The sequence below is a fragment of the Perca fluviatilis genome, chromosome 19, assembly GCF_010015445.1.
Source record: "Perca fluviatilis chromosome 19, GENO_Pfluv_1.0, whole genome shotgun sequence".
Classification (NCBI taxonomy): Eukaryota; Metazoa; Chordata; class Actinopteri; order Perciformes; family Percidae; genus Perca; species Perca fluviatilis.
Genome location: NC_053130.1, coordinates 9,591,363 through 9,602,882, shown reverse-complemented (window position 1 = coordinate 9,602,882; position 11,520 = coordinate 9,591,363). Strand labels below are relative to the sequence as shown.

The window sequence follows — 11,520 nt, the reverse complement described above, 5'->3', positions numbered from 1 at the left end:
TTTTTTTTTTTTGGGAATTGAGCTATTCCCATCATACCAGGCTTCACACAGACTGTAATTCTCCTTTCATTCATTTGTTTTCGGATACAGTCCATGCAGTGATATGTATGAAAGCATTCGTAAAATGATGACATTTTACATTGCCAAAGACAGACATTGAATAAGGAGAGTGATTGGATCTCCTCTTCTTCCAAGAAAGTATTTGAATGAAAAGTATTGTATGAAAAACTAAACCATTCGACAGTAATTTGTGAGTCACAGCTCTTTTTCAAGTTGGCTGGAGTACTCTGGTTGTGGATGTGTCTGTCTGCCTGCCTGCCTGCGTGTGTGTGTGTGTGTGTGTGTGTGTGTGTGTGTGTGTGTGTGTGTGTGTGTGTGTGTGTACGGAAGAAGTGGTTGACCTATAGCTTCCAGTGGCTTGTTTGAGGTTTAACTACACTAACTTGCACCTATTTTTGGCTGTGAGACAATCATGCAGTATTTCCTTCTGATTTGATTCAATCATTCAATTGTCAAGGTTGCCACAAGGCAGATGTCCTTCGATTTCTACAACAAACACTCCTGCTTGTTTCAGTGATGTGCCCAAACTACTTTGGTTTGTGTTTAGGATCAGACAGAAGTTAAAATGTAAGACTGCTGGAAATGACATTGAAAAGAAAGTTAACATTACTCACAGTATATTTTTGTGGTGAACCAAATTATTTGATGTGCTTCTACACTTCGATGTCTAGTCTAGGCTCAGAAATCACAGGTAACATCCCTTTCTTGCTCTTTATTTGAAACAAAATTTTTGTTTTAGCAACCTTTTTATTAATATATGATCTTGTAAAAAGTTAATAAATGAATCTCTAAATATCTTTAAATAAAGACCAAAGCAAATTCTCTTAAATGAAGGTATCTTGTATTTGTGTATTGTTTGTGTATTTTGTCTAATGTAAATATGCCCACTTTCATACATATTTTATACTTTTATTCTTAATAAAAGTAATTGTAATACCCTATAAAAAGTATTTAACATAATGAATGAGTGGATATAATCATGTTAGACAAAATGTGAAACCTTGTATGTCCATATAGAAAACATTGATTGGACATTTCCAACACAATATATGTAGAGTGTAAAAATACTTTAAAAGTGGCTTCCCCAACAATGGTTTGTACTTACAGTATGCAAGTGTGTGTGTGTGTGTTTGTGTGTGTGTGTGTGTGTGGGTGAGAGAGAGTGTGTTTATGTGTGTGTGTGTGTGTAGTTATGCCAGCTGTACGTGTGGTGGGGACTGACTGAGAAACTCGGGGTGAGGTGCAGCCTCCTCCACAGTCTGTAAAAGGTCTGAGGGGATGCTGTCAGGTCCCTGGGACAGTAAGTTGAAATGTTCTTCTGTTGGCTCTAGTTTGCACTCCCTAATGAAGAGTTCTGTTCCATCCCAGTTTCTAAGGTCACCGTAGGCATTGCCACGTTTGCTACCATTGCTGCTGCTGCTGTTGTTGAGCACGGAGGCGAGACCAGGGGCATGGTTGGTCGAAGGCTGGTTGAGATTGTTCACAGAGAGGGATTTTCCAAGACTGCCTTCCCAGTCTGAAGGCTTCTCTTCCGGGCTAGACGAGAGCAGCAGCAGGGGATCAAGCTCCAGGCTCATGTGCCTCCTCCAAACCCCCTCAGATTTCAAGCCAGTCTTCTCCCGCAGCGGCACCCTTCCCTGGGTAGGGCCTGCCTCGCTGTCCCCTTCCTCATCAGCATCGACACTGGATCCAACAACAAAAGAGGGGCCCAGGCTCCCCTCATCCACCGGCACTCCATCTGTCATTTCATCTGGGACGGGGTCAGCGGAGTATCGGAGGTGGGAGGGATGCATCATGGGGGGCAGACGGAGGGTAAAACCCCCTGTTGAGGGAGGTGGCGGTGGGAGGTCAGGAAAGTGTGCTCTTTTGGAGTTACCGTTGGGGGTGAGCAAGGTTGGATATCGGGAGGCAGCAGGGGTGATGGGGAGAGCGAGGCTGTTGACGGAGGATAGGATGGAGGTTCTGAGTCTGGGGGGCCGTCATCATCAGCGGGTGCCAGGATGAGCCGCAGGCCTCTAGGGTTGACGCTAAGAGAACGACGTATGCCCCCACTGTTATTTCTTCCACCTCCAGCCGGATCGCCTCTCTGGGGGGAGGGTAGATCCCTGCCAACGATGGAGGTCTGGTAGTCAGAGTTGCGATGCTGGTGGTTGTCCAGCTCGAACAGGGGAAGGGAGGAGAGGGTGAGTGCTGTGGGGCCTTTGTGTAGGACTTGGCGGTAAACGTCCAGCAAAGAGTCCAATTTTGATTCAATGGAAGTTACCTGGGCACAGAGAAAAGCGTAAGAGAGTAAGAACATGGAGGGAGGCAAAGAGAGAGAGAGAGAGCAACCAAGAGAGTGAAGCCTGGAGAGCTGTTAAGCAATTTATGACTTTTATTGATCTCAATTTTCAACCAAGAATTTTCCCGTAAAATTGACAGGTCTCTGGTGTTTTCAAAACAGTTTTCAAACCACAAAGTGAGTATTGAAAGCCAGAAATCTCCTGGCAAAATAATTCCTGAATCATTGGTGTTGGCCAAAAACTCAAATCAGCTCCTTGCACATCATCAACACTAAAGGGGAATGCAATCTTGCAAATGCATTAGTAAAGGATAGTGCTGATGTAGTTTTTCCCATTTAGATTTTTTTCTCAACTCACCTGTCTCTCTACCTTACACACACGTCCCAGCATGCTCATGCTCTCTAGAGAGTCTCCATCTGGGTGCAGTTTGTCCCTCATCTTCTTATCCACAGGAATATGGCCTTTTCCCAGAATCTGATCCACCCTGATCCACACACAAACTGGTGTTAATATACTTGAACAAATATTGATGTTGTAATATAAGTAGGCGCCCAAGCTTCATTTCAGGTTATCCCAAGTCAGGCAACAAACCTAAAGCAGCAGTAGGATGTTAAGATTAGAGTTAGTAGAACACACATCACACATAGCTTGGCTGTATCAGTGCCCTTATATGAAAACCCTGTATCTCCAAAATGGTCAGTTTTTCTGGAATAAAGATAAACAACAGATTGGATTAAATGCAGTATGTAGCCTGCATGGGTTTCAAGGGCTCTTTTTAACAAATGAAAATCAAAAAAATAAAATAATAATAATCACATTTTCACAAGTCATAGGAAAAGGGAATAAAAGCACAAGTCATTTATGAGAACTATATCTCGAAATTAGGTTAACAAATACAGTATGTTCAAAACAAAGATCATATTGTTGATGTTGGGTGAAAACCTGATATCACAAGATGACAATACATTTTTGAGTTAAAAAAATTCATCAGACCAGAACATTTTCTCAGCCTACAGGATTACCCTTCCGCTTGAAAAATACCAATACTGAAGTTACAAGGTTTTAGCAGACCAGTGTTGTGTGTGTAAGTCCATTTCCAGCTATTTATTTCACTTTCAATTCCAAAAGGAATAAGGAAGACGATAACTGTATCTTTCATTATGTTTTACTTTAAGACATTTAAAATCCAAGCTAGATGCTAAATGCTGCATTCAAATTACCAGTGAATCTATAGCCAGCTTCTGAATGTCAGCATTGATCAAGTTCTTTGACAATGTAATACTGTTGAATTAGTGGAGTTAATAAAGTTCGTACAGCTCTAACATGCATTGATCTAGTAAAGGTCAGCACCCAGAAAATGCCACACATGATTTTGTTCTATCTACAACAAAAACACATGAATTGATTGGAAAACACTTTCAAACACTTACAACTGCACACAAGTTAGCAACATTCACAGACACACACGTTTCCCTATGGATGGGATCTAATGTAACAACAGGGATGATGTGTTTGGGCTGGTTTGTGTATAAACGTTAGTACACATTTGCATTATATGCAAACATTTTTGATTAAAACCTCACCAAATGGCTGGAGTTAAATGCATTAGAATAATCATGCTTTAGGTAAACATTTGAATATGCTTTTTACTTTAAAAAACCCTTTTTGTGTGTCTGAATTGTCTAATGCAAACTCCAACCATCTGGTGCAGTAAGAAAGTCTGTTTGCGTGTGACATTTCACAGTCAGTCAGACACTTTTCAGGACAGCAAGGGAACTAATGGTCACCATAAGGGGGGACTAATGGGATTCTAGTGTAGGTAAAACTTAAATGAATTTAAATAAAAGTAACCCTGAGCCAGGGAGCTTCTTCCTGTGGTTGCTGTAATAATAGTGCAGGGCAGGAGAAGACATGTTCCTTGGTCGGCTACTCAGGCTGGGACCAGAGCCCGCTGCACTGGCCAGTCTGGAGACAGGAAAAAGACTGGGTCAGATACATCTCTCTCTCTTCTCTCTCTGTCTGTCTCTCAAACACACACACTAAAGCACGAAGCACAGGTGGACAAATGAACAAATCCAGTCCTATACTAACTGATATTGGCATGTAGATAAACACAGAGGATGAGAGGGAAATGTAGGCTAAAAATGTAGTTATCAAAGGCCAATATTGGTACTGACATTTTCTAAATGGTCATACTCAGATTCTTTTTATATTTAGAAATTGAATTATTTTCAGTTTGGCCATATTTGCAGTCTTAGTCCCACATTTGTGTTCATGTCAATGCAGATATATTATAAAACAGCATTTAGACTGTGATGTGTCAATAATAACCCACACTTCACTAATAAAAAAAGATAACGTAGATAAGATAAGTATGTTTTTCATGCCATTATGTCTGGATTAACAAGACTCTTTTGATGAGGGAGGAACATACAGCAGTGGCAAACATGATCTTGCACATAGCTTATCCACAGGTCAAAGATTCCTCTCCAAGCCATGTTTAACAATGCAAATCATTTCATGAAATTATACAAATTCAAAGAATCAGTTTTGCACTTCTGTTAGCTTGTCATGATGTTGGCCACATTAGGAGAGTAAACCTGTGAAAATATAATATTAATAAGAAGACAGACATAATGGCGGTCTAGTAGCAATGCTAATGAGATACAGTAAATGTAGATTGCAGCACTCAGGTGGTCTGTGTGTACCTACAGCCAATAGACACACTTCTAGTCTTGCTGACAACACTGGCATCGTCTAGCATCACTCAGCACAGCAAAACACAAGATGACCAAGAGCTTAAAACAAACTTCCTTTTAAAAAACATGGTTTGTAAATGTGAAAGTCCCAATCCATAACTGCATCATAGCACCCCCTGTTGAAACAATATTTCCTTAATAAATTAAGTGATTATAGACTTATTATACAAGAACTGAAAGTGTCTATATTGAAGCTGCAAAATAAATAGGAACTGAACTAAAACAGCTGGATTTTGAAGGAATTATGATGAATCAGTTTCTTCATGTATCTAATATGATAAATGAAGTTGTATGACTTCAAATCAATTCTGGATTGGAGCTTTTACATGGGGACAAAATAGATGCATTGCTTCTCTAGGTAGCACTGAGTATCTTTTCTTAGGTCACCTATGGAATGTTTGTTAGCTGGCAAAATGTTCTAGTTGGATGAGGTCCTCAAGGAGCCCAAATCAGGATCATCAGTTTCCAGTGAGACAGAAATAAGTTATGTGTTAGTATTTAAAATATTATGTTACTTACTACTAATCAAAGAAAAATGGTGTGATAAAGCACCACTTCCTTAGATGAACAATGTGGTAAGAAAAGGTTTCCAATGCTTGTTTCTTAATGCATATCATTGAGGCCCAGATCACCACAGCTATTTTATGTCCACAATGTAACATCTCCCTCAAAATAGAAATATATTGTGCATAATCTATTGCTTGAGCTCCTTAATGACCTCTAAAGCCAGACGTGGGTCAAGCAGCCTATTTGGTAAATTGTTTTGTGCATGTACAATGTATAAAGGCTACTATCTCAGATTCAATAAACCTCACCTAACTTTGACTCAGAGTAGACTAAAACCAAACTGTGGACTGCATCTTAACACAATTAACAGAAATACACTACCGGTCAAAGGTTTGGGGTCACTTAGAAATTTCCATTCCACTCCATTATAGACAGAATACCAGCTGATATTAGTTGCATTGTTTTTTTAACCAGGGCAGCAGTTTTCAGATTACCTTGCAAAAGGGTTCTCCAGTGTTTTCTTAGTTAGCCTTTTAAAATGATATCCGATCAGTAAAGGATGAATGGTTGCTGATAATGGGCAATGTAGATATTGCATTCAAGATCAGCCACTTCTTTCTACAACAGTCGAGAACCCTTTTGCAATTATGTAAGCGCAAAATGTAATCTGAAAACTGCTGCCCTGGTTCAAAAACAATGCAACTGATCTCAGCTGGTATTCTGTCTGTAACTTTTGACTGGTAATGTAAACCAAAGCTTCCGTGGCTATTTCCAACCTTTATGGGCTATTCAAGCGTAAGGATGCACTGTCTTTTCACATGCATGAATGCATGCTGCTTGACCCAGGTGCAACATCCTCAAAGTTTTCGTTATGTTAGCGGGGAAGCAGTTGGCGAGCAGATAAGGACAGGGTAGGTCTAACCCCGGTGCAGACTGTTTCCTCCGGGCCTGGCTGTAATATAAATGCAGGGAGGGAGAGGATAAGGTCTTGACGCGGCTGCTGAAAGGCTTTGGAGGGGGACCCACTACAGTGTCTAGTCTGGGAGACAAAGGGGACACACGTGTACATATACAGTACAAACACACATTGGGTAGAAAAGACATAGTTGGAAGTTAGATCAAGGTTAAAGTTGGTTAATTGTATTTAAAAGAATCATATGTAGAGTGATAACCTCTTTTATATTTATATATAGGACTAGAAGTAACTGCAGCAACATTGGCGGCAACATCCAAGTCCTGGAATAAAAACTTTTATAAAGAACAATTAACAGAATAAATAGTAAACATGAAGATAAGAGCAAGTTCACGTTAAAAAAGGGGTAACAACATTGCCCAAATGTTTAGAGGATGATTTTTACACAACCCAATTTTGTGGGATTTTGTGATGTGAATGTATTTTATGTTGGTGTGTGTGTGTGTGTGTGTGTGTGTGTTTCTGTGAGTCCTGACCTAGTCTGAAGGCTCTTGATGCGACAGAGCATGTCCAAGTGTCCTGCAGAGTACTGCTCTATGACATCCTTCACATCGTACGGACGCAACGTCTCCTTAAACTTCTTTTTTGCAACGTGGAACTTCATGATCCTACACACACACATACACACACACACACACACACACACACACACACACACACACACACACACACACACACACACACACACACACACACACACACACACACAAACACACAGGGGATGCTGAAGTTAGTAACAAAGTCAAAAGGGGCTTGAAAAATAATGATGTAATTACTACAAGGAACCACTAGATGGTAGCAGCAGCTTTGGGACAATCCTTGTTACATATCACTTGTTGATCTTTCAACAGTGTTGTAATGAAAACATTGTTAAAATCTCAAATACCTAAAGGAGTATCTAACGGGAAGTCATGGTTCCCTGGTTGTCTTGTCAAATCCATAACAACCAAAATGAATGACTTTGAAACTTGAGCGTAATCTTCTATCTACTTTATTTGGTGAACACAGCCACTGCTGAGCGGATAATATTGATACAGGTAAGGGGATCCATATACTTGGCGCATTTGGATTCCCCGGTGGCTTCTGATTTTCTACAGTTGCCTGTTTTTCTCACTGTCTAAATGGAAACAATGGTGACAGATGACCCTCTCTAATAACAGTCCTGACAGGGGAGGGGGTGTCCAACCATCAACCCGACACCCTGGGAAAGCCCTGGGCTCTGGCTGCCCGTGGAGGAGGCTGGGGTTGGGTGGTGCGGGTGATCTGTGGTGATGTGTGTGTGTGTGTGTGTGTGTGTGTGTGTGTGTCTGAGTATAGAGAAACAGAGGTGCTGGTAATAGAGGGGGTTTGATGGTCTTCAATTAAAAAACAAACTACTTAGTAACTGCTTAGTAATTTCAGTATGTCTGCAGATTTCAACTTAGATCTTTATTTATAAAATAAAGATCTTATTATTGCACTATCTCAGTTTCCTGATCATTTATTAATTCACGCTCGGTATCAGAAAAGCACCCCGACAGCAAGATAATGTCTTGGCATGTTATATCTTTCTAAACCTGCGAATATAACGGAATTTCAGAACAAGTGAAGTAATGACTGACTGGATATTATCACCAAACTATCATTTTAAGAGTGAACATTGCAACAAATTTGATTTGTGTCAAATGTGGATTATAAAAAGATTCCACTGGAAATTGTTACATAACTTGTACTGTCTGTTAAAATGAAAAAAAACTGGGGTGCCTGGTTAGCTCACCGGGTAGAGCATGCGCCTCATGTACAGAGGCTCAGTCCATTTCATTCCCCCTTTCATGCCCAAACTGTCCTATCAAATAAAGGCCTAAAATGCCCCCAAAAATTATCTTAAAAAAAATATAATATGGATCCAATATGGATAAAGTTGGATGTGACACACTGTGTTATACCCACCTGGCACTGTGTACAGCACAGGCAAGGGTCAGGTGTAGCTGGTAGAGCTATAGCTAGCTTAGAAAAGTTATGAGTGATGAAAATGTGATTGGAGTGAGTAATACAGGGGGAAACATTTTTGGTAAGATACAAAATATTACATTTGTATACACACAGACTCAGAAGCTAATTACATTAATGGAGGAGGATCAGTAGGAGCAACACTGCAAATCATAATGACTTTGGCTTGGTCTTTTATCTTGCATTAGAATTTCAGACCTTTTATTTGTGATACAGTACTCTCCCGTCACCCAGTAATAACCATAAACAGCTTTATTGGTTAAATAATGTCATTTTAATGGCTTTTTTTTACTTTAAAAATGATTCTGAATTCTTAATAACATACAGAAATGTATCACAACTACATCATATTTGAACCAGACGTGATTTTTCTCCCCAACCTAACTTTTTTTTTTTTATGGAAATACTGCTTTATTGATGGTGAAAATGGACTTTTTTACAATAAAAAAATGTGAAGAGGGTGAGAAGCAGAAGTGGAGTGAGAGAATCAGTTGGCGCCAGATGGATAAACATTCGCTCACAGGGTGCTGGTGCCAGTGTAAGAGATCAGGGTCTGCTGAAACACACACACAAACACACACACACACACACACACACACACACACACACACACACACACACACACACACACACACACACACACACACACACACACACACACACACACACACACAAACAGCTTGAAACCCCCTCAGGCAAACTCTCAAACCCAGCAGTAGACTTATGGAGGAAAATATGGAGAACAAATAGAGAAATCCATTTTAAAAAATCTTTGCTTGAGGGAACCAAATATCGTGTGAACCCCTGCACTCATGGGTGAATGTATGTTTTTCCCATCCTACATGTATAGTGGAGGGAAGAAAGACAGGGCTGTGTTGTGTTATATTAACTGTTATTGTAGCACTGTGAGGGAATACACAAGGAGAGAGGGTTTCACCTAAACACTGATGAAAATACAAACATGTTTAGAATCTTCTTCAACAGTCATAATTTGTGATAAACTAATTTGTTTGGGTGTATGAAACCAAGCTGCAAAACATGTATACAGTAAGACTCTCTACACTATATAAATCCATCCTTCTGTTAGCTGGTGGTATTTTTTTTTTATAACCTGGTTGGATTCATGTAGCCATTCACACACTGAGAGATTCATGAACCTTTCCATCCATAGCTACAGATCATAAACAGCCTATAAAAAATACTTAGGCCAATAAATCAAAAGGAAACGCGATCGGACTTGAACAAGAGCTCAACTACAGAAAAGATTGTAATAACAAAACGGTCAACAACTAGCCAATCACAAAAGGAGGAGGCAGTTTAGTGACATCACCACTTAACCGGTAACTGTTCTGTTCTGGGGGCTGTGGTTTCAGAATCAATAGGCACAGGTGAGAAACTACCACCTCGTGGTTGTATGCCTCCTCCAACCACTCAAGTTGTAGTAAACTTTCATATCTGCCCAGACTCATTTAATATATGTAGTGAAGACTTTGAAGCAATTTAATAAAAGTGTATTTTTTGGCGAAGCGAGGATGCTTCACACACAGCTTCGAGAAGCACGGCACAGACAATCTATACAATCACCACATCACATTCACCAAAGATTAGTGTGACCAATTCAGTATCCGTGTTTTTTGTGACTTATGGCTTTGAATAATGGCCAGAAAGAAAAGTGTTTTTGCAGAACATTATGATGTTGCAGTGAAGTTGACCTTTAACCACCAAATTCTAATCAGTTCATCATTCAAGTCCAAGTGGATGTTAGTGTGGCTATCACCAGACCAAGCTCAATCTTTTAAGATTGAACATTAGTCTGGGGAGTCTGCTCTGTATTTTCTACTGCACAAGAGGCGTGATCAACGGGCATAGTTCAAATGACTCTGTACGCAATTGGACAGTCCTTCAACCAATCAGACCAAGGATCCGGGTGACGTAGCAGCGACAGCGGCATCAATCATTGTGTTAAACCTGCCAATAGCGCGCCAGGTGGATAAGCCAGTTTGTGATTGGTTCCCGCAAATTTGTAACAGAAGCAGGATAGATAAATGTACTGGTTTCCAGCCTGAGCTGGAGGGCGAAATCAAATCGCCGGCAGATCGGGCTGGGTTTACCCAGTCTAAGTGGATGTGCCAAATTTGAAGAAATTCCCTCAAGGCAAACTGAGATACCGCATTCACGAGAATGGGACGGATGGTTGTACGGACAACCCGAAAACATAATGCCTCCGGCTGTTGCTGGCATGAAGGCATAAAGAAAAAATAAATAAAGAAAAAAGCCCTATGGGAGGAGTTGAGGAATGATGTGACTAATCAATTAGATGCCCTTTGTCAAGAAGCCACAAAATACATAGAAATAGATACCACAGTCAATCGGGAGAGGAAGAGGGCTTCAATGGCACTACTGGCCAACAGGAAACACTGTTGATTCCAACAAACCATCACACATTCCAGCATGGTTTCAGAATCATCAGATCATCAACAGATAGCTATAGTTGATTAACAGCCAAAAAAACAGCCAAACAGGAGAAGGGAAATTACTTAAATCATGTAAAAATCAAGATCAAGAATCTGCAGCTTCATATTTCCCACATAAACAGGAGAGTGGTATTAATCTTCTCATGTGACTCTAAAGAAATAATATATTTTTCCAAAATGTTGCTTTTTTTTTTTTAAGAAGGCAACAAATTAAAGCAATAGCTGTGGAAAACTCAGGCATGACTAAGTTGCCTGTCAGGGATGATTTTCCATCACCTTTAGGGAATCAAAGTTCTTTCAGTTTCTCACTTGATATTAGTATTCTGGATGCGCGTTTGAAAATGTGGTTGTTGATGTCTTTTTCACAGTCTTTTCACATCTACTTTACAGACTGAAACACAAGTCCTCAAACATTTGAAATATTTTGGTGATTTAAAGATGCTAATGATAAGAGCATCAGTTAGAATGCCTGAAAT

At 40.1% G+C, this 11,520-nt stretch overlaps 1 protein-coding gene across 1 annotated transcript in view; it reads right to left on the bottom strand.

Moving 5' to 3' along the window:
• Positions 1 to 11,520, bottom strand: part of kcnq5a (potassium voltage-gated channel, KQT-like subfamily, member 5a) — a 106,092-nt gene continuing 94,572 nt past the window's right edge. Inside the window, 6 exon segments of the mRNA XM_039784387.1 lie at positions 1 to 1,963; positions 1,966 to 2,323; positions 2,700 to 2,826; positions 4,194 to 4,307; positions 6,531 to 6,647; positions 7,058 to 7,189. Coding sequence (XP_039640321.1) covers positions 1,251 to 1,963; positions 1,966 to 2,323; positions 2,700 to 2,826; positions 4,194 to 4,307; positions 6,531 to 6,647; positions 7,058 to 7,189 — 1,561 coding nt within the window. The 3' untranslated portion in view covers positions 1 to 1,250.